Raw genomic sequence first — 27,519 nt, 5'->3', positions numbered from 1 at the left:
GCCAGGATGGGTGGTCGTTCTTTTTGGTACCTGGCCTCTAAACAGTGGAATGAACTCCCGCTCCACCTCCGAATGGAACCCTCCGAATCCAGATTCCGGGGGAAACTCAAAACGTTTCTGTTTCCTACTACGTAAACCTTCCCTCTCTTTGGCTCTGTCAACATCTGCCTCCTGAAATCTAGCAGTAGTCAGCGCGGGGACACACTGTTCTTTTGTGTAACCAGGCGCTTAACAAATGGCCTATTATTTTATTATTATTATTAGTTGAGCCAAAGCACAATTCTTGGGGCTCCCAACCTTTTCAGCAGCAGCAGACCTATTCCATTAACTTTAGAGGACATGGTGGCGGCCAAAGCGTTTCTCACCAGCAGGAACAGCTTTCATTTGACACTTCCTCCCTAGCTGCATTGGCGGTCTGGTCTTTTTAGTTTGCCCACACCCAGCTCATAGGACCTAGGAAAAGCCATTTCCTCCTTGGCTAGCGTAATTACATCGGACAGATGGGTCTTGCAAATCATGCAAATTATCTACACCCTGCCTTTCATTTCCTCTCCACCCTGTTCCACTCATATCAGTGTGACTTGCTGAAAGAAGTACACCATTGGCTTGCCAAAGGTGCCATCAAATCGGTGTCGGATTTGGAGATAGTGGAGGTGTGCTATTCGCACTCCTTCGTCATTCTAAAGCATGGAGGCCTCAGACTTATACTGGATCTTCACCAGCTGAAAGTCTTTCTGACAAAGCAATTCAAAATGCACTCCCGTCTCCAATTCTTTCTGTTAGGAGGCTGGATGATGTCCCTGAACAAGCAATATGCAGATTTTTATATACCTCATCCTGACGTTCCACAGGTGTCATCTGTGTTCACTGCGGAGTCGAAACAGTTTCCTGCGTTTTCCTTCGGCTTTACCTCGGCCTCTCGGGTGTTTGTGAAAGTGATGGTGTTTGTCACTGGCCGCCTTCGTAGGTTGGATATACATGTGTTTCCATGCAGGACAAGCGCAAACCGGACCTGTGGCTGACCGCTCTCATTGACCCTCCACATCTCCAGTTGTGACAGATGTGTCACTTCTGGGTTGAGGGGTGGCCACGTGAGAGAGGTGGCGATTAGAGGCCCCTGATGTCCAGCAGAGGACCAGATCCACATATATCTTCTGGAGGTTCGAACGAAGACTTCCTTCCTTCCATCCATAGATAGGCTGCAGCAGGTCCTCGTAAACAGCAGGAACACTGTATGGTACTGTAACAAGCAGAGCCGAGTGGGGTCTGAGTCTTGAGTCTGTGGGTGTGGCTAAACGTGCAGAGCATCTTCCTCACTGCCAACCATCTGCTGGAATCCCTGAATACCAGAGCATACAAGCTGAGCAAGCATCGACTGGTGAGCCGCAAGTGGCATCTCCATAATCCTATGATACAGGGTGTCTTTGATCAGTGGGATACACCCTAGCTAGATTGGTTTGCCACTCTTAAGCGTAAGAATTGTCTAAACATTTCCACACTGGAGTTTCCTCCAGGGCAGTGTTTAGGAGATACATCATGTCTTCGGTGGGGCACGGCTCCAGTACTCATTTCCATTGCTAGCTTTCTTGCCTACAGGGCTGTCCTGATTTTCTTCAGAACGAGTCATCCTAATGGTCCCAGAATGGGCCAGCCGTGTATGGTACCATGAGCTCCTGAGCGTTTGCCCTTCAATCCAGCTACCATTTCAGGGGATCTCCTGTTCTGGGAACAGGGGAGGGTCATGCATCTGTATCTATGCAACCCACACCTCCATACATGAAGCTTTTAGTGGGGCAGATTCATCCATTTGATCCACACACTGAAATAGTCTGTCGTCCTTGCAGCCCGATGCTCCCAGGAGTGACAAGACCCGTCTCTCCTATGCCCTATGGTAGGTTCTTGCTGGTTTGGACGGATGTACCCGCCCGTCCTCGTGTCCTCAGAGACATTACCACGCTGATTTATTACACTTATACTCCAGATGCCGGGTCGGAATTATCACCGGATACACGGACCTTTAATCTCTTAGAACTTCACAGCCCTGAAGAGTCACGAGCGCCTTGCCCGCATGACGAAACACATGTCGGCTGGTTATGTGCTTTTGATGTCATCCTTCCGAAAAAGAAGGTCTAATGCAAACTATTGAAAAAGAAACTTTGAACGGTGTCCACCTTGTTTCATTGAACTATATATTTATTCTTCCAATAAGTATGACATTTGTAAACACCCCGCATAATGTGTGCACAGGATCTTTGTTATAATTACTGAGTGGGCCCTTGCCACTCGCAGCAGAGGTTTCAAGGTCTACTCTGACCTGGTTGCACCGTTTCATCACTGTTCCCTTTCACTTTAACACGTACCGCTACCAGTTCAGGCGCCATACTTCCTGCACACGCAAAAACCCTCCACAGAACCCATAAATCCTTGCAGCCTGATGCCGTTTGACAAAGTCCATCTCTGTTGGGTGCTGTGAGAAAATGTGTTGCCTTGTGTGGCATACATCATACTGGACTCTCTGTGGGCAAACTTTGAATTGTTAAGAGATATCTGTTGGCCCTTTCAACTTTTTTCTGTTTACGTGATCAACCCTCTGCATTTAAATCACCTATGAAGTGTTTTATAAAAGTACTGACTCTCCTGTTTCCCTCAAAACGGTTCCTCATGCCACAATCATGCCACAATCCGACTTGAACTTGGTGTTGACATTTCTTACATGCTCACCTTTTGAGACAATGCACAGCTGCTCTCTGACTACAGATGCTCAAAACTGTTTTTCTGATTGCTATCTCCTTTGTGCACCGCATGAGTGAACTGCAGGTGCTCTCACTTCTTTTTCATGGACAAATTAGTGCGGAGGACCTGGGCAGCCAGGTTCAGCGTCCTTATTCAAAGTTCTTATTTCTTTTCACATCAGCAATCTATCACTCTGCCTAAAATGTTGGCTCCACTCTACAAGAGAGTAGGAGCAGCTCCATCGGATGGACCATAAAAGAGTTTTGAGTATCTGTATTGTTCATAACAAATGATGATCAACTGTTTCTAGGTTTTTCTGGAGGGAAAAAAAGGAAGGCAGAGCGAGGAAAGAGAAGGCAGATCAAGGAAAGAGAAGACAGAGCAAAAAAGCACCCTGTCAAAATTTATAGTCCTTTGCATCAAAATCTGCTAATGGTGGCAAAGAAGAAACCTCCTGAAACTTGCGGGCTCATTTCACCAGAGCCAAGGCCTTTATGAAGGGATTGGCACAGGAATGCTGGTTAGACATCTGCCATGCGGCAACGTGCTCTCCAGTATGCTCATTCACTGAGCATTAGCCCCATGACCGGTCTGGTGGGAACGCCACTTTATCTGCTCGATCCTGCAAGACTTTCTGATCTGTGTCTCCCCTCAGGCCCTACCTCTTTTGAAGGGGTACTGTTGTGGTATCTTTTGTAAAGGTGAGTAATCTGTGGTTAAAAGTATCAATCAGAAGAACATGTTATTTACCTTCGGTAACACTCTTTCTGATACATACTGTATCTAACTGCAGATTGCTTCCTGCCTGCCCACCTACCCTTTGTAAGGAGTAAGGTTCTAAGTTAAATTTTGGCCGCTTTGACCAGCAGTTTGTTGGAGTGTTCTGCGTCGGATCGAGCGGAAGGATAAAGATTATGAAATAGAAACAACATTTGTCTGCGCCCAGGGGTGCCGCTTACATGTGGCTCTGCTCCATCACTTCCAAGTGTAATGCACTCACAGTAGAACCTCACTGTGTCACCTGTTGCTTTGCTTTGCTGAAAATTTCTGTGGATCCAGTCTGGCTCTTCAGGGTATTCAAAGGTGAGGAATATGAGAAATTCATCAGAAAGACCTTTATGTTAAGGTAAGTAACATGTTCTTCTCTCCATTTCTATTCAACCTTTCTCTTTTTCCATTCCTTTTTCTGTACCCTGTTTCACTATTTTTCTTTATACCTCTTCCTACCTCTTTCCCACTTCCCTTTTTTTACTTTCCCTTCCTCTGTTTCAGTGCCATCTCTCACCGCTTTAGCCACCTTTTCTTTCCACTGGTTTCCATCCAATTTATTAACCTGTTCTCCTGACCTCCATCTTAACTTTCTCAGCTTTCCTTTGTCCTTATTTTTCCTTCATCCCCATTCCCAAATTATTCCCTGCATTACATTCTCTTCTTCTTCCTTCTGCACCAATTTTATCCTTTCCTCTTCTGGTTCGTCATTCTTCTTCCCTTACACTTTCACTCTATTGCACTCCCGCGTTCTTCCTCTCCTCTTTTTTTTGCTCTGCTCTACCATATTTCTTCAGCTGGAATATTTTTTTAAAAACATTGTTTTCCTGTTTTAGCTCCGGCACAAGAAAGGTAGTCTGGTTTCGTCGACCACTGAGGTAGGTGGATGGGTATTTGGGTAGAACTGCTGAGAGTGGGAGGATCTTTCTGGAGACCTTGGTCTGCCTGTACGTCCGTGATAGATTTCAGGCTCTGTGTGTGCTGCAGAGAGAAGATGCTAGAGGGACTGCAGAAAAGTATTCATGCAGAGTAAGTCTGTGTTGCAGTGTGATGCTGTTAGAGGGCCTGTGGAGCATGACTGAGTCTACCTTTGCTTCTGTGTGGGCTTACTACGGACATGGGGGACGTTTTGACTAGTACAGGGTTTACCTCTGCTCTCTTGTGAGTGTTTGAAGTGGAGAACGAAGAACTTTGGTATGATCTGCTTGCTTTATGGTGAAACACTGTTTTGGTGCCGGTGATGTTACCTGAGATGATATCTAAGATTATAGCAGGGCATTGCCTGTCCATGATGAGGTATGACTGATCTTTAAGCCTATTGCCATGTTTCTGTGCTAGTCAGTGTTCATTTGCATGCTATCCAAAAGGTGTTCTGTGTTTTCCTGCTAGCACAAGATTGATGACCTCCCATGGCGAGACCTGGAGGACTCGACTGGTTCAGGCTCCCCCATGGACCTCGACCCCCTGCATGACTTCAATGCACTCATCGCAGAGCTGACAGACACCCTGTTCTATACACGTAACCCCTACAGTGGGCCCAACCCGCGAGGATTTGGTAAGAGGTGCTCCGTATGATAAGGACTGGTGGCTTAGGATTCTGCCTATGTCTGCCTTTTATGGTGGTTCCTTATTGCTGAGAAATATGGGAAATGTAGTTTTTTTTTTTTCTTCTGAGTTTTATATACCGCAAACTTGGCTAGAAGGTATCCGAGTTCTTTACATGAGCACCAGCTGCATTACAGATGGACACATTCATTTTTGGTAGGCATGGGGAGATTAAGTAATTTGCCCAGATTCACAGGATGTTTTAGCGTCCCTTGCTGAGGCTCTAAGCCAGTTCCCCAGCTTCGAGGTCGACCGCTCTAGCCTTAGGCACATCCTTGCCCCGTTTCTTACTCCACTCTCTTTCTGCCCTTCTATTTAAAGATCGCCTGAGACTCTCATTGTCTACAGCCTATTGTCATCCCTTTATTGTATTGTGATGCTTTTTGTTCAAAATGTGATCCTTCCTTTCTCACCTTCCCATCTGTTCAATGTAGTGGCAATGAGCTAACAATCTTTGCTCACTTCCTCTCTTTAGTTGTGCTGCTGTGGTTTCTCTTTCCTGCTCTGTGGTTTCTCTTGAGTTCCTTTCTCTTAGTCATGGGAAGAGGACCTACATATATAAAATGTACTTTTCAAGCACATTGGTTCATTCACTCTCTCTGGTCTGCTTTGGCTCTCTCTGACTACCGTCAGGATCTGAAAGAACTGTTCTGAATGCATCATATGGCATCATACAGGATAAGGCATTATGGAATGCTTTTCTGGCTGCGCTAAGTCTAATCCAACTTAAGGTGGTTCTTGGTGACTTTAGCACTCCTTTGTTTACTCTTTAACCCTTTTGCTTCTCTTGGTATTTTTTGTTGTTGATACATTTTCATTAATTTTCTCTCCTTTTTCTTCCTCTCTCCCGTTTCACTTCTCTGCCACTTACTGCATGTGCTTTATTATCCCTTCGTTTTTAGGTCTCACCTAAGGCAGCGCATGCGCTGCTCTGGTGAGACTGTTAGTTAGTGGTCTTCAAAAATCCGACCACACGCTTTTTGTGGTGCCTAGAGCGTGCAGTTACGAGCACAGTTACACGCACAGGCGCCATCTGGCTTTCCTCGCATCGCTCGCGGGCACCCTTACAGCGCGCGATCAGGCGCAATCTGGCTTTCCTCTCGCTTGCTCTCCCAAGTGTGCGTGCCTCACTCCGCCTCTCCGTCTTGCTCACGCTTCAACGCCCCTCCCCTTCAGCCACCGCAGAGCGCATCTTGCGCCCGCGCGTCTTGTTTTACTTTTTTTGTTAAGACGTGTGCCCTGACAGTATGCTTAACTAAAAACTGTTCATAAACGTAATACATAATCATTTTAAAGCCTGGGGAAAAATGTATATGGAATCATTTATCAAAATGTATACCTACAACAATAAAATAGGCCTTGAATCACCCACGAGCTCCTCTCCGGAAAAAAAATGTCCGTTTATGCCTTGCTGAACCCACTCCTTTCACATCGCCGAGTTCTCATAATAAACTCTAATTAGAACCAGAACTGCCCCAATTTTCTTTATTTCTCTGCTTAAGCCACCTGTTTTCCTTGTCCTACATTTTGGCCTCCTCTATCCATATTTGTCATTGTTAACCCTCTTAAAGTCCCCAAACTACTACCCTCTCGCTGACACACACCTGGTCACTTTAGTATAAACAAATTAGTTGCCTCGTTTTTGTTCCACTCCATCGTGGTCCACAGTTATTTCCAGTTTTCTACTGGGCACCCTCTGCTGAAATAACTCACGCCTGCTTCTCTGACCTCTCTATACCCTTAAATGTCCGATCGTTGATACCACCGTGCCCACTCAGTCTAACTGACCCCTCGGACATACCCTATGGGAACCCCAACATATGCAGTTTACAGATGATCTTGTGAAGCCAGCTCTGCGTCTCACAGCTTGCCCTGCCTTCGGATCTCCTTCATCACCCCATAGCCACGGGTTGGCAGCTCCTCCACTGTGAAGTGCAATAACTCCTCCAGCTCCTCTTCCGTGCTCCGGGGTAAGGACTGCGGGCCGGTGGAGTTGGCACACAGTCCTATGGCTGCGGTGATACAGGGTCCATGGCAAGAAGCACAAAGCATGGGCACCGGCACACTGACTCTGGTACCGGCGAGGGGTAGTAAACACCCTGAAACCTTTCTGGGCCAATAGGTGCTCCATACTGTCCTCTGCCTTACTTTGATGCTTTGCCTACTGTTACAGGTACCTGCAACGGTCTCGCCTTTGCAAAAGTTAGAGCTATTGGCATTGTAAATGACAACATTTTTATTTATGTTTTGGTTTTGAAAACAGATAAATAAATGGCATTGTCATTTACAATGCCAATAGCTTAATCTCTCGCAAATGCGAGACCTATTGCATTTATAAAGCGCGCGGCTACCCCCAACGGGGGTGTCCCGGCGCTGAGGTCAGCAGCGGCAGTGACCCTAGGAGCTAATAGCTGGAGAACAGCCATGTCTTCAATTTACGCTTGAACTGAGATTCTGATTCGATCAGTCTGAGGTTTAACGGAAGGGCATTTCATAGCTTTGCAGTGACCACCGCAAAAGCTCTGCCACCTTTTCTTGCTCGATGGAAGCGGGGGGGGGGCAGGAGACAGAGGTGGTTGGATCCGCACACACATACACAGAGCCGCACACACACACACAGAGTCGCACGCACACACAGAGCCACACGCACACACAGAGCCACACGCACACACAGAGCCACACACACACACAGAGCCACACACACACACAGAGCCACACACACACACTGAGCCACACACACACACACACACAGAGCCACACACACGCACAGAGCCACACACACGCACAGAGCCACACACACGCACAGAGCCACACACACACACACAGCCACACACACACACAGAGCCACACACACACAGAACCACACACACACAGCCACAGACACAGACACACACACACACAGAGCCGCACACACACACAGAGACACACACACACACATAGAGCCGCACACACACACACACCGAGCCGCATGCATACACACACACACACACGCACACATAGCCACACACACACACAGAGCCCCAGAGCATAATTCCAAGAGCCAGCAAAGGCTCGAAGCATAGGAACCAGGTTACACAGTATTCCCTTTTCATGGCTGCCTGCCCCCTCCCTCCTCCTGCCCCCTCCCTCCTCTCGGCAGCATGTTCTGCTCTCTGAATCAATGATCAGTTGAGATTTCCAAAGCTGGTCAGTCAGCATTCGGGCAGTCATTCCCCAGTTTAGGTCGATCACCTACTTACCTACTCATTGCCCGAGTTGTCTAACCTCGTTCCCCAAGCTGCCCCGCCTCTGCTGCTTGAATGAAACCCAAAAACACCCAGTGACAGTCCCCTGAGCTGTCTTGTCCCGGCCAGGCCGAGTCTGCACTGAGCAGCTTTTAAACACCTGGTGGGTGTCCAAATATTAAACTCTGCTCGCAACCGACAGGGCTCTCAGTACCCTTCTCTCCCTTCCTGCTGAGGGATTAAAGGCTAACCCAGCCCTGCTGGGTTTACAACAGGCAAACATCCTGCCTAGAAGCAGGACAACGGCAGAGATATCCCTCCGGTTACAGACTTTGTCAGATGACATCTGCAGCCCGGCCACAATTCCCATGTTCAAGTGTAATGTGCTGATCCAGGCCAGGTTTTTTGCCCTTTGAATTCTGGAATTTGTAGTTGTTAGAACTGGCTATTTCTGGATGGCTAAGGCTGACGCCAAAGCCAGGCAGAAACCACCATTCTAGTCAGGGCAAGGGAGTCACACGCCAAGATAACCCCTGCTCACCCCCTTGGTAGCTTGGCACGAGCAGACAGGCTTATCCCGGAGGCAATGTGTAAAGCATTTGCGCCAGCACACAACAGCAACAACATCCTAGGCACACCACAAAAGGAACTCCACACAAGGTTATATAAAAAGAACTTCTGTATTGTAAAAACATATCAGATAGAAGTCACACATGTACATTGTGCCAACTGGCACGGGCAATATTCACAAGGGATTATTTACACAGGACAGGGCCACGTGGGCACCTGTCAGAATCAGCACTTAGTAGAAAATAGAATATAGGGTATAAAATCACTGTAGCACAAATTAGGAAATATAAATCACAACCAGTAACTACTGGTAACAGGTAAGTACCACCTACGCAACCCTAAACACCTTAGGAGAATGTCACGCAGGGAACCAGGACCTCACTAGGGCCACCTGTACTAGAAAGAACAACCACCTAAGTATCACAGTACAATTAGGGGTATAAGCAAGAACACATCACACATGATGCATCACAACATTCAGAGGTGTAGGGAAGGAAAAACACATGATGCATAAAACATAAATTCAGCGGTGTAATAACAAGGCACATGATGCATCAAAAACACATTCAGAGGTGCAGGGAAGTAAAAACACATGATGCATAAACACATTCAGAGGTGTAAAATCAAGGAAGACGCATGATGCATAATAACATTCAGAGGTGCCAAGACATAACTCAATAGCGCAAAAACACATGATGCCCAAAAACATTCAGAGGTGCAAGATCAAGGTGCGTAATCATATTAAATGCATTACATTTCCTAGCACCACATCACATTGCGCAAAACTCACATTAGGCAATTACCATCACATATATAATCACCTTGCGCCTAAATAAAATCACATACCAGCCCCCATCTAATAAAGGGACTAAAGAGCCCTGTGTCCAGAATGTCAGGGCGCGCTGCCTTGCAGTGCCAGTCAGGGGTGCGCCACTGGCGCAAAACCTAAACGTTGCAGGTGCCCACTACTTGCTGGGCACCTGGGAACATCCCAAGACCTAAACGGTGCAGCTGCCCACTAATTGCTGGGCAGGTGGGAAACAAACTGCGACAGGGGCTGTCACTAGCCCCTAGAATAAATCTGCGCCCTCTGTTGGAGCCCCACAGGCTCTGAACTGCACACGTTGGAGCCACACAGGCTCTGGACATCACACATGCCCCAAAGGTTGGAGCCACACAGGCTCTTAAACAAATACTGCGGCCAAATGCTGGAGCCACACAGGCTCTTGAGACATAATGGGGCGAGGGAGCCATCTAGCTCCTTAAGGCGAACATGCCCTTGAGCCACTCAGGCTCTTTAAAACAAATATGGCCCCTCTGTAGAGCTTCGTGGGCTCTACCAACTCATACCAACTCAAATATGTCCTTGAGCCCCTCGGGGCTCGAAAAACAACTTGCCCCCTCGTTGGAGGCCGCCCTAACTACCCCGAACATCCTGGGTAATGCAATGGTGCCAACACACCACCCTACGGAGCCCCCGCCCCCCAGCCCGTTCACTCACCGGGCTGCTTCTTCTTTGGCGGGGCTCCTCCAGGCAGGCAGCAGGACACCTTCTGTGTTCGCGGTGGGGGCAAGCACCGGCAATGTGCCTCGCGCCCCCTCTGCTCTTCACCGCTGCAGCGCTCGCACATGCAGGGCTCCTTAATGACACACGAGAGCCATGCTCGATAAGACGCTTCTCCCTTCTTCTCCCGGGGCTCCCTCAGCACACGGGAGCCCCGCAGCAGGCCACGCTTCCTCTCCTCAGCCGGCCGGACTTCCTGTCTCTGCAGGCCCTGCCCACGTTGTCCCAGGCAGGACTGCCTGACTTCCTCTTGGGCAGCCAATGGCTGCGCGGCCCCTTGGACGAGCCTCCAGGCTCCGGGGCGCGCTGCAGCGCGGTGATTTCTCTGTAAATACGGGGTGGGCTCCCGTAAACTAAATAATTAAGAGCCAATATGCGGCGTGGTCAGCCGCCGGGCACATCAGCGCTTCCAAGCGCTAGGGGCTGATTACAGCGCTCCCAAGCGCTCACAAGCAAAATAAAGCGATCTTAAGCGCGAAGGGCGAATACAACGCTCCCAGGCGCTTAGGACAGGAAAAACAGCGCTCCCAAGCGCTAGAAGATAAATCAAGTGCTCCTAAGCGCTAGCAGGAACCCACAAAGTCCAGGACAAAGAGAGGGAGCACCAACAGCTCCTAGAGATGACCCCTACAGCATGAAGGGTCCCAGCCACACAGGACAGGGCTTCCAGGGCAAAGCAAAGTCCCCCATCCTTCCAGGACAGGCAGCGGGGTCCCCAAGAAGTCCTCCAGGCATCCAGGGACTGGGCAGGGCCCAAGGATTCCCCTGGGCCCAAGCAGCAGCACGCCCCTGGTAGGATTCAAGTCAGAAACAAGAACATTTTAGAGCATCACAGCACCCTTTTTATACCAAAAATCCTTTGTCTAAAGGGTGCAGGCAGTGTGAGAACCAGCTAGAACTGGGTATAGGGAATTCCTTTCACTGGCCAGGCTAGGGGCATCAGACGCACCCCAGGGGGTGGAGCCAGCATTGTGGGGGGGAAAACCCAGCCTCATTCAGGACCCTCAAACCAGACGGTCAATCCACAAGCACATCAGCATGCTAAACACTCCATTCACCACCGGGGCAGACACTCCCAGACTCTTGGAGCCAGGCTCACCAGCCAGCCTCAGCAAATCACACGCCAGACACAAATTACACAAATATGCCAACTTCTAAAAGTGGCACTTCTACACTAGACACAATCATGCCGCATATACCATTGCACAGCATTCAATCTCACGAGTTCGCACATACCAAACTCGACCCTGCACTCCCCACACATCAGGAACTACCATGGGCATACATATTCCCCATTCATTCCTATGGGAAGGCAGGTCACTCACCACACATACACAGAGAGCTCATGCACTTTACACTGTACCACAGTGAAAAAGTGCGCAGAGGCCTAAAATCACCAACACCAGGTCACAGAAAAAGGCTAGGAAAAAGCAAAAAAGTCTCGGGGTGAACCTTCCAAAAGGGCCGGGTCCAACAGTAGTCTTGTTTAATCCAATATAAAACAGGACTACACGTCCCAGAGTGCAAAAGAGCAGCGCTTCATGCATGGACTTGGGGCGCCTGGCAGCTGCGCATCTCTAAAGGGCAGGGTCGATCAGTGTCACTGCCTTTTGGCGCTGTGTGCTGTTACTGAAGCTCCATATGTTACCCGTAGCCCTGTATGAGCGTGCATTGCTGCAGCTCTGGTGAATTCACTCTTGAGACAGCAGATCTATCGCTCGTGGTACACAGATGCGATCAGCGGACACCTGATCCGGCAGAGCCCTCCGTTTACACCCACATCAGGGTGAACTCCCATCTCAGTAGACCTGCTCGACGGTGTGTCAACACTGGGGACAAGGGTCAAGCTTCCAGTTACAACAGACACAGGTTCATAACCTTAACAACGAACCGGTGCCCCAGGTTTCACTCTGCCTTTTAACTCACACCCAACAGGCTCGCTCGAGCTGCAAAACAATTCCAGATTCGCGCACGAGAAAAACTGATTGCAAAATCCACTAACTTGCACCGGTACAGCGGGGCTATCCCTCAGGTTGTGGACAGCAGAGCTGTCTCCCAGTCTACATCACTATTTCAGGCTGACACCGTATGCAGCAAGGCCCTTTCCCAGCATCGTCCACCAGAATGTAGTTGAGCACAATATGTTTTTCTGTCTGAAACATTGTGTCCCAAATGAGTGTGGATCCGTCAATCATGCCATCGTGTATAATTTGTTTTTTGCGACAGGGGTATTGTCCACGCAGCTTAAATTTTCAAATGAAAATACGATGTACAAGAGTCAAGCGCGATGTCGAAGCTAAGGGAAATATATTCTGCTGGGCCAATTCTCACTTGTGGGCGCCCGGGTCCCTGGTACACACTGGCAACCACATCAAACAACAACAAAAACTTATTTTCCTCGAGGAACCTCTTACGCTTGGGTGACTGGGTGGAGGGGTGGGGGTAACAGACACGAATAAGGTGAAAGTGATTGTAGTCTTACAGCTTTGGTGGCATTCCCGCACAGCGACTTCTGTGCCAACTCTGACGTGAGCAGGCTGCGGGATGCAAATGTTTTAAAATCAGTAAATGACACCCTGAAAGGGAGCACTGCCCTTTGCAGCTCACTTGACGGCAAGGTTAGACTGCGTACAACGCGCTTTCAGAGCACTGTTTAATGAGCGCTCCGAGGATTTGTCAGACAATTCGAGAACATCAGATAAATGTCTTTTTTTGCACACAATCCAGGGAACAAAGCTTGCCATGGAAAATCTGAGTTAGGAATACTGATTGACTACTAAAGTTAATCGAAAACAGTAGTGCAGGATTAAAAGGGGCAATTATATAATGAGTCCCGGCGGATTTTAACTGAAGGCTCTCTTCACCCAGGGTCACAAGAGGGTTCAGGCAGGCTGTGTCCCGGCTGCTCTGTCTAATGCCTGCCCAGTTCCACTTTGGGTCAACGCATGGATAGGAGGAAAAGCGCGTGGAGAGAAAAATTATGGTTATTTACTTTCTGGAGGGACACAAGAGAGCTGCTGCAGGCTATTTTTGAATCAAACTTTGAAAAAAGTTGAGGAGGCACGCATAGTCGACCTCTGACAAGAGAAAACCAAAACCAAGAATTATGGGAAGAAAAACAATGCGTGGCTGTCTTTCTCTCAAAGCCCCATCCCTTGCAGACTGGGCGCCCGACTTTCTGCTGGGGTAAAAGGTTCCTTATCTTCTTTATGGGGCCATCTGGACCTATAAAAAAGATAAGAAACTTTTACGCCAGCAGTAAGTCGGGGAAGTCAATCTGAAAAGACGGGGCTTAAAGAGAAAGAAGAACTTCACTAGGACCTCTTCTCCGATGGCTCGCCACTGTTTAGGAGGCCAGCCAATGGAGAAGAGGGGCGAGGCTTAACCTCGCTAGTGATGTGATCTCTCTATCTCATTAAGTCTCCCCAGCGAGACTGCGCAAGCGCAGCCATCGCAGGCTGAGACCTAAAAAGGGACTACTGCGTAGATCTGGGAATGTGACCGTACTAAAATGGCGGTTACGTTTCTGTTTTTGCACTCATTGAAACGTAACAGTTCATTAGAGAGCGCTCTTTACTCTAGGTTGCTGCCATGTTGTCTTAAAAGCCGTCATTATATTGGCCAAAGACCCATATGCATTGTGCGCTTCCGGCTACCCCTTCCAAAGACGATTACAAAAAATAGTGAGACATTATTAATCAAAAGACACAACTTTCCTTAATGGAGACTACCGATTTTAAGGCTAGTGTTCCTCCTTGCAGAAACTTGATTGGGATTGTCAAATCATGATCTGCTGGGAACATGACAGCTCGTATAGTGGGGTTGTGTATGCAGATTCCACTGACGAAGTAGGAGGCCTTGTCTGAAGGAAAGTAGTTTATTCCTGGATATAGGACCCACAACTCTGGCGACATCCAGATGGCTCTGAGGACAGGCAAGGAATAGTGCCTGGAAGTTCTCAGACCCATACTCTAAATTCCAAATAGAATATAGAAAGCAGATTAAAGCAATGCAAGGAGAAAAGAAGCCATAACACCAAAATACGTAAGATAAGTTGCCAAAACATAAAGATACATAAGAATGCACTTGCTACATCACCCTTTCCCCATAGCAAAAAAAACAAGCGTTTGCAATGCAATCGGCCTCGCCTTTGGGACCTTATATGTATTTAGCTATGCAGCACATTAGCCTGGGTGCTGAAACATCTACTGTTCCTTAACATGGAGGGAAAGTAAGCACCAAACTGCGTGACACGCCAGGTATGGGAACACTTGGAGAGAAATATTGCCTTTCAGCGGGAAATGGTATAGTCCAAAGCTCTGTTTTTTATATAAAATCAGGGCCTTTAGTTGTCGTATCACTGAAAATACAAGATTTGTAAAAATTATTATTGCCTACGAGTGCTTGTGAAAGAAAATTTCTATGGACTGGAATCTAGAGAATGCTAAAGTGATTCTGGCATTTTACTGACCTCTGCTGGTCGTTTTCTATCAATAAAGTTAAAACAAGCATTGGCATAGCCAATAGGTCTCACCTTTGGGAACTTATAATAAGTGTTTAGTTATCCATCAGAATATCCTTGGTGCAACATCATCAAGTGTTGCATGGCTAAACACTGATAAGGTCCCAAAGGCGAGACCTATTGGCTATGCCAATGCTGGTTTTCATTCCTATTTATCATCTGTCACACGATTTTGTTCTTCTCTTTCAAACCCCTCTCTCACCCACTTTCAAGTTTTTTCTTTCACTTTTCCCCCCTAAGGATAGTTTTTCTTGTTTCCGTCAATCTTACCTATCCCTTGCACCCCCACCTTACTTTTTGCAAAACGATATGCATGTTCTATGCCTGGGCAGTAAATTGGACTTGTATGCACGATAGCCACACACCATTTATCGGCTAAGACAACTCAACAGAGTTTGTGACCCGGAACCATCAGACTTTAGTTCGGGGACGTATATAGTGCAATGTTGGAAACAATTAAGACCTTCAATGACAGTTAAATTCCACTTTCAACCCTACATCCCTATACGGGATCATCTTATCGCCACCCTTTTCTCCATAAGAATGTTAAAGGGATGGCTTTGCCCTCCACGGTCTCCAGGTTTGTTCCATTTTAAAACACTGACTGCTCCCTCTAAGGATGTGATTGCGATTGTACTGTTCCTTCCAGAATTCCATATTTGATCCATATAAAAGGATATTTGTCTCTTCTCTATTGTGATCTACAGCGGGTGCCCTGTCCTGTAATGTATCCCCTGTGCGTTCTGTAGTGGTCCTGTTTTGTATTTCCTTCCTCTTTAAAAGAGTTGCACTGCCCCTCTGCTTTCCTGTTTAAGTATGTTACAGGTCAATATGTGTTTGATTGGCTCCTATATTTGTTTCCTTTATTGGTATCTGTTTCTTGGCTTTTCTCTTCATTATTAAAGGGGCTTCTGGTTTTGCCCTTGTGCTTGCCATACCCCCACCCCCAAACCCTCCGTTAACTTTAAAGAGAATATTATGTTTGCTCTCTGTTAAACCTTTACAAGTTAGCGAGTCCTCTTCTACTATGCTGTACTCTAGACATGCCCCAAATTTAACCTGCTATTGTTTACTTCCTCCTTTCTTATCTCTGATGCAGCCTCCTGGGGGAACGCAGACATGATCCAGCCATCTCTCAGCCAGCTTCACCCCAATCTGGGGGAGGATTTTATGGACACAATGGAGCCTCTGCCAGGTGAGGTGTTTTTGCTTCTTTCACATGTATTTCCGGGATGGATGCCTGAATAAATGCTGCACCTGCTGGGTTATACCAGAGTGGTTTAATATCTGATGGCTCTTGCTTTTGGTCACATTTTAACCTCTGATTTAGAGACTCCTTTGACTCTGCTGCTGTTTGGGCTAATATTAGCATAAGCAAGTCCTGCATTTTGAGTATCTTTTTTAAGCCTGCTTTTTCCAGAGCAGGCCACTCTTAAGTTCAGTGGCAAGGAATTTAGAGGGAGCCTGGAGCGGGTGAAATATTAGGCATTTATGCTACGTGGCTTTACGGCTTGCATGCTAATGCATTCTGTTTATCTCCTCACACAACTGTTCTCATTGGTCTGGGGGATAAGAATGAGCCTTTAGCCTTAGCTCAGTGGTAGAGTTCTCAAGGCTAATGATTATGAAGGAGAGCTGCTCCTTTAGCTAAAAGGTAGTCCTCTTGAGTGTGAATTTTAAGAAGACCATAAGCTCCTTACGCTGGTGATTGAAATCCAAGCTATAGGTCGAGATTTAAGAGAAGAACTGCTTCAGTTCATCTAATTCAGTTGAGTGGAGATCTTTAGCCACAGGGTTGCCACAGGGTTGGACATAGTGTGTCACTTTTTGCGCATGGGTGAAATTCATAAATATGAGCTTGGGAGTCAGTGAGAGGAGTTGTTCATTCACCTTTTCCTTGGGAAACCCCCTCAAAAATATAGGTGTTGGGAAACTTCTGTGAAGGTGGGAGTTGAGGTTATTAGTGGATTACAACATATATTTTTCTCAAATCACAAAATCATCTTTTGCATAATCCAAATGTTATGACTATAATAGCGCGCACACTGTACATTAAGTTCAGACTAGGAACACTTCATGTAAATAATTTCACACACAAACTGAAGTGTTGTCAAACTATTTCCCCAAACGGTGTTACTTGTAAACACGCCATTGAGGACTTTGAACATATCCTTTTTTTTGCCCTGCCTATGCCAGATCGAGGCAGATATGGTTCGAACCGCTGTGTACTCTGGGTTGTGAGGGCATACTGGGTGGCTTACCGTATTTGGAGATGGGACACTAGCCAGTCAGTGGTATTTGGTGTTTCGGTTATTGCAGCACCCTACTTCTATTGGAAGTGTGTTAGCTGCTGTATTTCTTTCTTTTAGACTAAGCCCCTTTTTTATGGTCAACTATCTGTTCAGTAGTGATGGACTGTGTTTGGGGACACACCGTTTTAATCTGTTTTAACTGATCCTTCTATTTGTATAAATGGCTTTATGATTGACAAATGTTATTAATTTCCAGCCTATAATGTTTGCACATGCTTTTATGGCCTAAAGAACCAAAATAAAGATGAATTGACTGACTGACAGTGTTTCCCAAACTTTTTAGAACCACAAGCCAATGGTTTAAACAACAAACGTTCGAGACCCACCTAGTTATATTGGACATGAGGTGGGCGATTGTTTTTTTTTTGTGTGTAACTAAAGCATACTGGGGTATCACACTGCCCTTTACAGACTGCACATTTTCCACTGAAATGGCCACAAATTTTGCACAGACATACAGTTTTACTGATAAAACAATAATGCAGACAAATGATAATGTGTGGAAATCATGTTTCAGTGAACCTGTATCATTTGTGCATCACCAAGTAAAATGTCTTGATTTGATCCTATTAAAATCTTGGTTCCATCACACTTCTGTGGTAAATAAAATTACCGGACTATTTTTCTATACATTAAATGACAATAAGGATAGCTCAATCTAATGAGAGGCAGAGTCCGTGGTATCTGAGTCACACGGGCTTTAATGAAATGCCTCTAGGCATGGGACTTTGGGTTCCATCACCACTAAGGTTCAGGAAGGGACATTCAACATTTTATTAACATCACACATTATATATAGTAAAACAGTATAATTGGAATGAATACAGTAGGCGTAACAGGTGAAAAGAGAGAGATAAGAACACATGTGCGTAACAGGAGGCGTGTAAGAAGGCGTACACGTAGGCGTGCACTTGACATGTCAGAGAAACGTCACAAGAAACGTCACAAGTGGGTGGATGCTTAGAGAAAGTTTGCAGAATCAGCAGAAAACTTTGGCATACATGCGCGCGCAACTGAGTATGGCGTGTAACTGGGGAGAGCTGGGGGCTTTGACTTTAGCACTAGTAGAGGAGACTAATGTCTGGGATGTCAGAACGACCTGCACCTATAGTATATCTGGTATCTTGTGTTTAGAGGATGTAGTGTCTGAAGTAAAAGGTCTCTCGGGCAGAGGCCGTTCATCACTGAATGCTAGTGCGTGCATATGGATCTTCATGCGAAGTGCGGGGGCCATGGGCCTACCATGGTAACAGGGGCAGTAAATTACTTGCATGGGGACAGGAAGGCAGGGCCCTTTGCTCTGCAGCCGGGAATATGTTTACCTATTTCACTAGACTGGAATGTGTTTTCGCGGAGGCTGAGCAGATAACTGTAGGCAAAATATCGTCTTGGCAAGCAGGCCAGGCCGAGCCGGGCACCGCTCGTCTGGGCAGGATGTAAGGTAGAGGTCAGGGATGCATACCTAAACTGCAGCTTTCAGAGACAGAAAAGAACTCGGAGCCTCGATTAAGGGACTACGTTATAGGGAACAGGGTTAGACCCAATATAGTCAGTAGGGACCTGGGTAACAATTAGAACAAAAAGGGAAGGGGTCCCGTGACCGAAGGAAAACAATTACAAATTTACACCATTTGTATTCAACAATTCAATGAAAGAAACTCTTGAGAAGCAAAAAAGAATTTAATTCAAGATTGCAAACATCCTGTTCAATGGATATATTACTCAATTAATACATTTTTTGATACCACAGTTTATATACAGTGTGCGTGCCCACATTCACAACAGGAAGGGGGTGACGTGAAGGAAAGTAGAGGGGGTAGGATATGTGTGATCTGATTCATTCAGTGACAAGTCTTATTCAAGCTTCTAAGACAATGTGCATGTGGTCCCTGACAAACAGGGCCACCGTTATCGGCTCTAATAGAGTCCAAATTCATAAATGGTTGAGACCGGCCTAACTCCGCTGCAGCCGTAGGTGTCTAAATGGGGACCGGAGTTGGTCGTGGGTGGTGTAGTCGTCTACGTTTCGACCCAATATAAGTAGGATTCTTTTCCTTACGAAAGGGTCTTCATCAGGACAAGAAGAGTTGTGGGTGGGCAACCTCCTGGGGAGCAATTTGAAAAGGCACATTAGAAACACACCAATCCTGTATTTTAATTCATAGGAAGGTGGTACATAATAAATAATCATTAAAGAGAGACATCCGTGTTGTCTATCTCTGTATGAATCCCATAGGCGAGATTAGAGAATATGGACTAACGCTCACCTTTCACAAAGGGGCGATATGGGTAGACTTGAAGATTAGGTATTCTTGCTCCAAGCTGTTGATAGATGACTCTAAATTTTGAGGAAAGATTGATGTTTTTAACAGGTTTAATAGGTTAACAGCTAGTACAATTAAAATCCATATAGGAGGTCAGATGGCCAGAATTGACGATATGTTAAGTCGTCTTGGCTAGTTCATCCATATTGCTGTGAGCTCAAATTATCCTCTATATTATTACCTGTTGACCCCTGTAGGGTGCCTCCCTAGTTGGGTTGTGGAAGTAACTCTTAGTGGTGAATAAGAGTTTTCACCCTGCAAGAACGGAAAATGAGATATCTGTTTGAACCACATTTATCTAAACATGCAAGCATTACTGGTGTTTCAACACTGTTATTTGGTTGGCTTACCACTATCAACAGTATGTTAAATACAATTCCGTAGATTCTGTACACAATATATGTTATGCCTCGCTCAGGTATAATATTCCTTCCAGGGCTCCCATGTGTTTGTGGTAGGGGACCTAAATATGAAGAGACACTCATAAATATAACTTCTTATTACAGACAAACAGGCTATTTTCTGTATCCAAGTTTCAAGTCAGTATCATGTGAAGTAGTGTGGCTCACTGGTTAGAGGCGGCAGACTCGAGAGCAGAGGACGGCCCGGGACCAGGGTTCGATTCCTGGCGCGGCAGGTTTCTGGACCCGAGTCAGCGGACTCGATAATTCTCTCGCCTCGGTGCCCACTCTGATCAGCGATCACACTCGGCAACTCTGGGCATTAGCTTGCCTCATCTTCACTAACGGCCCCACCAGACCGCTGGGGATGCCTGGTCTCACCCTGGAGATACCCATTAAGGGACCATCTCTCAGGGAAGCCAGGAAGGGTTTCGCAGCGGTCGAAGCGCCTTGGGACCCTCCGGGTAAGTAGTGCGCTATATAAATGCCTATACATATACATACATACACATATCATTACCGAGAGAAGCAGCGGGAGATTACTAGACTGGTTCTAAGGATCACCGATTCTTTTTGGAGGATGCATACACGAATTTGCACATTTCTATTTAAAAGAAAGCAGCATGAAAATTTTCCTGAAAGTGGAGAGAATTTCTCTAAGTTACTGAAAACATAAACCGTTTCAAAGATATGTAGCCTAACATTAATTGGAAATCACTGAAAAAGTAACATTACCAAGTAGGCTGCTGAAAAGATATGTTATGATGCAATCACTTAACCAGTTCGTGTACTTTCTTTTGTCTAGAAGAAATATTAAGAATAATCGTTGGTTTGCGCATAAGTCAGGGAAGTAGGTAAACAACAAATTGTCTAAACATACAAGATTTCACGTTTCCTACCTGCCCCCGCCCGGGGGTCTTGAAACTTATAGGGAAGCGATACTCCGATTGTGTTCACCGTCTCCTAAAGACCGAATGAACATAGACAATTCAGGGCATTGTGCGTGAAATTTTCGTGCTATTTGAAAAGGGGAGCCAGGGAAAGGGGCTGTCTGTTTACCTGATTCAGCGTCCGGAGTTCAAACAAAACCTCCTATTCTGTAAATTACCGCTACCGCTACGAATCTTCGCTCAGTAACCGCTCGCGTTGGGCACTTCCTAGTGATTGTAAGCTGGAGGGGCGGAGCCTCGAATGTTCCAATGAAAGTGGAAAAAAGACTTCGACTATACTTCCGCGATTTTGGAAGAAAGATTCCCTGATAAATATAGTCTACCACATTAATCCGCATTGTTGTTCAATATTGTAACTAGAATAATCGACATTATTACCCAATATTTTTATCTTGAAAGATCTGACCTTATACTAGCACTTTTCATTAAAAAACATTTATCATAAAGCTTGGTGGACAACAATACGTGCTGGATATTGCGAAGGAGGCACAAATCGCGTAGGATAGTGTAAACTCCTACATCCCATTTCATGTTAAAAATTGACACACAACAGTACTGTTTAACCCATTTGCAGTAATAGTCAAAAAGAGATTGGGTAATCAGGTGTAGGATCTGATATTGGATACCACTCTGGTATATTGGGTATAATCATCTCATATGAACTAGTGAAACAAACCATACAAACGTTATTTTCTGATAGATGGTCCGCAATAAGTTCTAATTATATCGTGTCAAGCATAAAAATAACAAATAATTGATAGGGAATCTTTCTTCCAAAATCGTGGAAGTATAGTCGAAGTCTTTTTTCCACTTTAGACACCTACGGCTGCAGCGGAGTTAGGCCGGTCTCTACCATTTATGAATTTGGACTCTATTAGAGCCGATAACGGTGGCCCTGTTTGTCAGGGACCACATGCACATTGTCTTAGAAGCTTGAATAAGACTTGTCACTGAATGAATCAGATCACACATATCCTACCCCCTACACTTTCCTTCACGTCACCCCCTTCCTGTTGTGAATGTGGGCACGCACACTGTATATAAACTGTGGTATCAAAAAATGTATTAATTGAGTAATATATCCATTGAACAGGATGTTTGCAATCTTGAATTAAATTCTTTTTTGCTTCTCAAGAGTTTCTTTCATTGAATTGTTGAATACAAATGGTGTAAATTTGTAATTGTTTTCCTTCGGTCACGGGACCCCTTCCCTTTTTGTTCGATTAAGGGACTGGCTCGGCTGGGCCATAAAACATGGAGAAAACGTGTGCTTTATACAAAAGTGTACCATGTAAAGACGTTGGCACCATCGGCCTAGAAGCCTAATTAACATGGTTTTCTTGGAGAACTGTATAACTGACATGTTAACGTTGGACGCAAATGCATATGCGTCTTTCTAGCAGGCACGGAAAAGGAATTACATGACATACATGGGGCACGTGTGTATGGATGGGGTGCGAGTGGGGGACACATTAGCTACCTAAAAACTTTTATTTCCTCATTCCCTCCTTGGCCCCTACTTCACCCTTTAGGATATATCTATTCTCATGAGACCATCTATCTGTTCATATAACATCATTTGCTCTTCTTTCTTTATTCGGGAACATGAACTTGGACGGGGAATACAAGCTGTGGCGCACAAGCCGCAAATCGCTGGCCCACATTGCAGACAGAGACAACAACTGAATAGAATAACGAGTATTATTCCAAGGAATGATAACAATTTCCATCCCCAGGCAGACATCACACTCCAGAGCCAACCGGACCAAGTCCAGGTGCCTGGATTCTGGTGTATCAGGTGAGCAATTTCGTGAAGCCGTGTTATGGCCTTATACACGGATGGCGCGTTATTAGGAATAAACACGCAACAACTGGATCCGATCACTCTACAAGCCCCGCCCCTATCGGCCAGGATGACGTCAAGGACAAGGCGATTTTGAAGAACAACAATTCTTATAGCAGATTGCTCTTCGGTCAGGTTACCTAAAGCAAAAGTAGTTTTGTTCACTACTACTTCAAGGGTTCTTGTTAACCTGCGTATTATTTTACTGTTCTGGACAGGACCTATGAACCAGAAGTATCCTTTAACATAATCCTTATATTGATCCCATGCTGATTCGGAATAATCAATAACAGGAGGAAGGTCTCTTCTGTGTCTGACATGCATAAGGCGTGAATTTCGATGATAATCAGGTGGGGCTAGAAAAACAGGTGGTAATAGGAACGCAATGTAACACGTCCCATCCCAATCAGGGGGCAGATGTACATAAGCTGTCTGACCACAAATAAAATAAGAATGGCGAGAGGCTTTGAAAGTAGACTTTCCTTTATCGCTGAATTCGACCACAGTATTACAATCACTGTGTCCTAGATGTACTGAACCATTCTTTCTAACGCATAATTCGCCTTTCACTTGTAAAACTGTTATAAACGGCAAGTTCAAATTAGTCTCGGACTGGACGTTCAGGATCATGAGATTGAGGGAAAAGTTACCTAATTCATACACTTCATTTTCTAGATCGGTCCCTTTCTTTTGGGGAAGACCGTCTGCGTCTGGGAAACATGCTTTATTCATGGCTGTATTCAGATTCCCCCTTATCCAATTGCCTTGGGAAACTTTGGACTTACTGTCTAAGGAAGACATTAAAGCAAACCATGCTCCACATGAACCATTATGTGTAAATGGGTAGGGAAAGAGGGGCAGAGCTCCATTGTATTTCTGAAAAGGTGGGAGTCGGCCACATACCCAGCAATTGGTGGCATTGCTGGTCTGGTGAGTATGGTGTAACATACGAATGAATGTATTGTTGCGCATTGCTAATCGATAGGACAGCTCATGAGGGGGCAGGTCGCTGAAAGTGTGCTCTACAGAGTCATTAGAGAAAGTATGTGCATGTGAACCAAAAGGAGGAAAGAAAACATGTAACATGAAGCTTATACATATAATCGAAATGCTCAGAATAAACATGAAAATTAACGCTATGATGCATCTGCTATGCAAGTTTTTGCAATATTTTTCTCTCTTTTCGGTTCGCCTATCTCTCTGACTACTTGGGTCTATCTTATACATGTCAGACACCTGTCTAACCGCTTCACCCGAGGGGGACTTAAACAATTAAACGCTGTCTGACTTACTAGACCTCAGCTTAGCTCGGTACTCCTGTTGTGGAGTTTTTTCTAGCAGGGGGAGTTTAGAGTCAGTGTCTGAAACGGGGCAGTCTTTGATTACAGTCTCTGGACACAGTCCATGAAAGCGTTTTATGTGGCTGGAATGGAGCCACCCTTTACGTCCTTCCAGTTTCACCGCGGTCCTCGTGGTCATCAACACCAGCTTTGGCTGCTTCCACCTTGGCTCCAGAGGGCTTGAGCGATCGAAGTTGCGGACGTAGACATAATCCCCATGAACGATTTCATGCGGTTTTACTTGGGTGTTGTCCGGGAAAGCAGCCGCGACCTGTGAACGACAAGATAGTAGTGCAGACATCAAGGAAGCTAGGTAATCTGTCAGCATTTTACTGTCGACATCCGTTATTTTACGAGGCATAGGCGTACCCCACATATTGGGAGGTCTGCCGAAGACTACCTCATAGGGAGATAGTCCGGTTCTGGAATGAGCTACCATGCGCATATAAAAGAGGGCAACTGGCAGGGCTACTATCCAATCTACACCTTTTTCTGCACAGACCTTCGCTAATCATGTTTTCAGAGTCTGGTTGTGTCGCTCGACTAAACCAGCTGCTTCGGGGTGTCGTACACAGTGAAATTTCCACTGGTAACCTAACAGGAGTGATACCTGTTTCATAAGTTCGGACGAGAATGGCTGTCCATTATCTGAGTACACGACACGGGGCAAGCCGTATCGCGGGAAAAATTCACGAACCAACTGCTTGGCAGTGGTCACGGCAGTGTAATCTGGGACTGGATATGCTTCTGTCCATCTGGAAAGGGCACATACAACTACGAGGACATATTTAAAACCTCTACATCTGTCCATCTGGATATAATCCATCTGGAGGACTTCGAAAGGATGGTCAGGAGGATGAAATCCACCTTGTTCCATGGGAATGCCTTTGCCTGGATTGAACTGACAACAGATCATGCAGGTACGCACTTTCTGTTTTGCTGCTGCGCGTAAATGCTTGTTGAACCAGATATTCTGAATGCTGTCTAACATGGCTTTTTCTCCTAAGTGTGCTGGACTATGTGCTGTATTAATGATAACTTGAACCATAGAGTCGGGGAGGAACCATGTGGCTCTTCCCTTCGTCATCCATCCCTGATCTGTCTGGATCCCTCCTTGTTCAGTCCATTTCTTGATTTCGTCTGGAGTGGCATGTGTCTGTATGTCGAGTACATCTAGAGTGGGATCCTTCACTGTCATACAATGTGTCTGCGATGATACTTCAGTCTTTGTCGAATCAGTCGGTATGTCTGTTTGAGTCTGAGCTGTGAGTTTAGCTGTTCGATCTGCCAGGTCGTTACCCTGGGAAATGCTGTCAGTGACTTTCGTATGCGCCTTGCACTTCATGATAGCAATGGATGCAGGTAAGTGTATCGCTTCTAACAGAGCTTGAATGAGGGGACCATTCTGTATCTTGGCGCCATGAGAAGTTAAAAAACCTCGTTCTTGCCAGAGGACACCGAAGTCGTGAACAACTCCGAAGGCATACTGTGAATCTGTATATATGTTTACTTTCAGGTTCTTGGCTCGGATACAGGCTTGGGTCAGAGCGATGAGCTCTGCTGCTTGGGCAGACAATGTGTCAATACGATGTGTTTCTATGATTTCAGTTTCAGTGGTCACTGCATAGGCGGCCACTAACTCTCCTGTGCTTGTTCTCATACATGAACCATCCACATAAAGCGTCATGACTGAGTCGGGTAATGCAATGTCTGTCAAGTCTTGTCTGGGTTTCGTTACTGTATTGATGACTTCTACGCAGTCATGTGGTGTCGGGTCAATTGTGCTCGAGGGTAACAATGTGGCAGGGTTTAATGTATTACAACGTCTGATCTCTATATGTGGCTGAAACAATGTTAATTCATATCCTGTCAGTCGTGCTATGGTCAAGTGTTGTGTCTGGGTTCGGTTCAGAAGAACTTCCACGGAGTGTGGAACTTGTACTGTCAGGGGATGTCCTAACACTATTGAATCGCTTTGTCTGATTGCTAGAGCTGTTGCTGCAACTGATTTCAGGCACGCAGGCAGAGCCTGGGCCACTGGATCTAATGTACTAGAAAAATAAGCACAAGGCTTGTGTTTTCCTGCTTGATCTTGTGTGAGCACAGATAATGCTGTGCCATCGGGTTCAGTAACAAAAAGTGTAAAAGGTTTGTTGTAACATGGTGTTGCTAAAACAGGTGCTTGACATAAGGCTTTCTTTAGTTCGTCAAAAGCTTGTGTGTGTTCCTGAGTCCAAGGGAGGACAGTCGAAGTCGCTGCCTCCTGTGTTCTCAACTGTATGAGTGGTTTGGCTAGATATGCATACTGAGGGATCCATTGTCTGCAGTAAGAAGTGAGGCCAATAAAGGCCCGTACCTCCTTTTGTGTCTTGGGTTGTGGCAGATGTGCAATTAACTGGATGCGGTCTGGTGTCAACTGTCTCCCCCACGTGGACAGCAAGTGCCCAAGGTATACCACTTGCTGGGCACAGAATTGTAGCTTCGAAGGGGACACTTTAGGCCCCTTTTCGGCCAAGAAATACAAGACAGTCAGTGACGCGCGCTCGCAGTCACGTTCGGTCCGTGCTGTTATTAACAGGTCATCAACGTATTGGAGCAGGGCAGTGTCAGTAGGCATGTGAATACTGTCTAGTTGTCGTTTCAGGGCTTGACTGTAAATACTAGGACTTTCCATGAACCCTTGAGGTGCACGTGCAAATTTGAAGCTTCGGCCATTTAAAGAGAATCCGAAAAGATACTGGCTTTCCGGATGAATGGGGACACTAAAGAAGGCGTTCTTGAGATCGATTACAGTAAAGAACGCTGCTTCGGAATCAATAGCAGTCAATAAGGAAGAAATGTCTGGCACTACCGGGTACTGGGGAATGATACATTTATTTAATTCTCGAAGGTCGATCACCAATCTGTAGACTGGTGGTGCATTTGGGTCAGTTCGTTTAAGAATCGGAATGATTGGAGAATTACATATATTGGAGTCAGTTTCTATAACTACTCCTTGGGCAATCAGTTCGTCAATAATTTTCAGCAAGGCTGCTACAGCCTCGGGTGGCAATTTGTATTGTCGGATTCGGGGTAGTACAACTCCTTGCTTGAGTGTAACACGATAAGGTGTAATGTGCATACAACCTACATCAGTTGGACCTTGTGCCCATAAATGCTGTGGTACATTTTGCAATCTTGGGTCAAAATCTCTCAACACATAATGACCTTTGTAATCACGTAAAAACAATCTCACTCCTTCCGGAGAACAACATATTACGGCTCCTAGCGCTTTCAACGTTTTAATACCAAGCAGATTTTCAGGACATGCTTTCGTAAGTAACAAGTCTGTAATACGGGACAATGGACCAACTTCTAGGGAAA

General features: G+C 45.9%; 1 protein-coding gene across 1 annotated transcript in view; it reads left to right on the top strand.

Moving 5' to 3' along the window:
- LOC147736527 (MLX-interacting protein-like) overlaps nt 1-27,519 on the top strand; it is a 172,934-nt gene that overhangs the window by 46,025 nt on the left and 99,390 nt on the right. The window contains exons 6-8 of the mRNA XM_086953266.1: nt 4,338-4,379; nt 4,891-5,056; nt 16,086-16,181. Of these exons, the coding sequence (XP_086809392.1) occupies nt 4,338-4,379; nt 4,891-5,056; nt 16,086-16,181 (304 nt within the window). The remainder of the gene's footprint in view (nt 1-4,337; nt 4,380-4,890; nt 5,057-16,085; nt 16,182-27,519) is intronic.

This window comes from Lissotriton vulgaris, chromosome 1_2 (genome assembly GCF_964263255.1).
Source record: "Lissotriton vulgaris chromosome 1_2, aLisVul1.2, whole genome shotgun sequence".
In the NCBI taxonomy this organism is placed as follows: Eukaryota; Metazoa; Chordata; class Amphibia; order Caudata; family Salamandridae; genus Lissotriton; species Lissotriton vulgaris.
The sequence above is the reverse complement of the archived record's forward strand: the minus strand, read 5'-3'. Positions and strand labels throughout refer to the sequence as shown.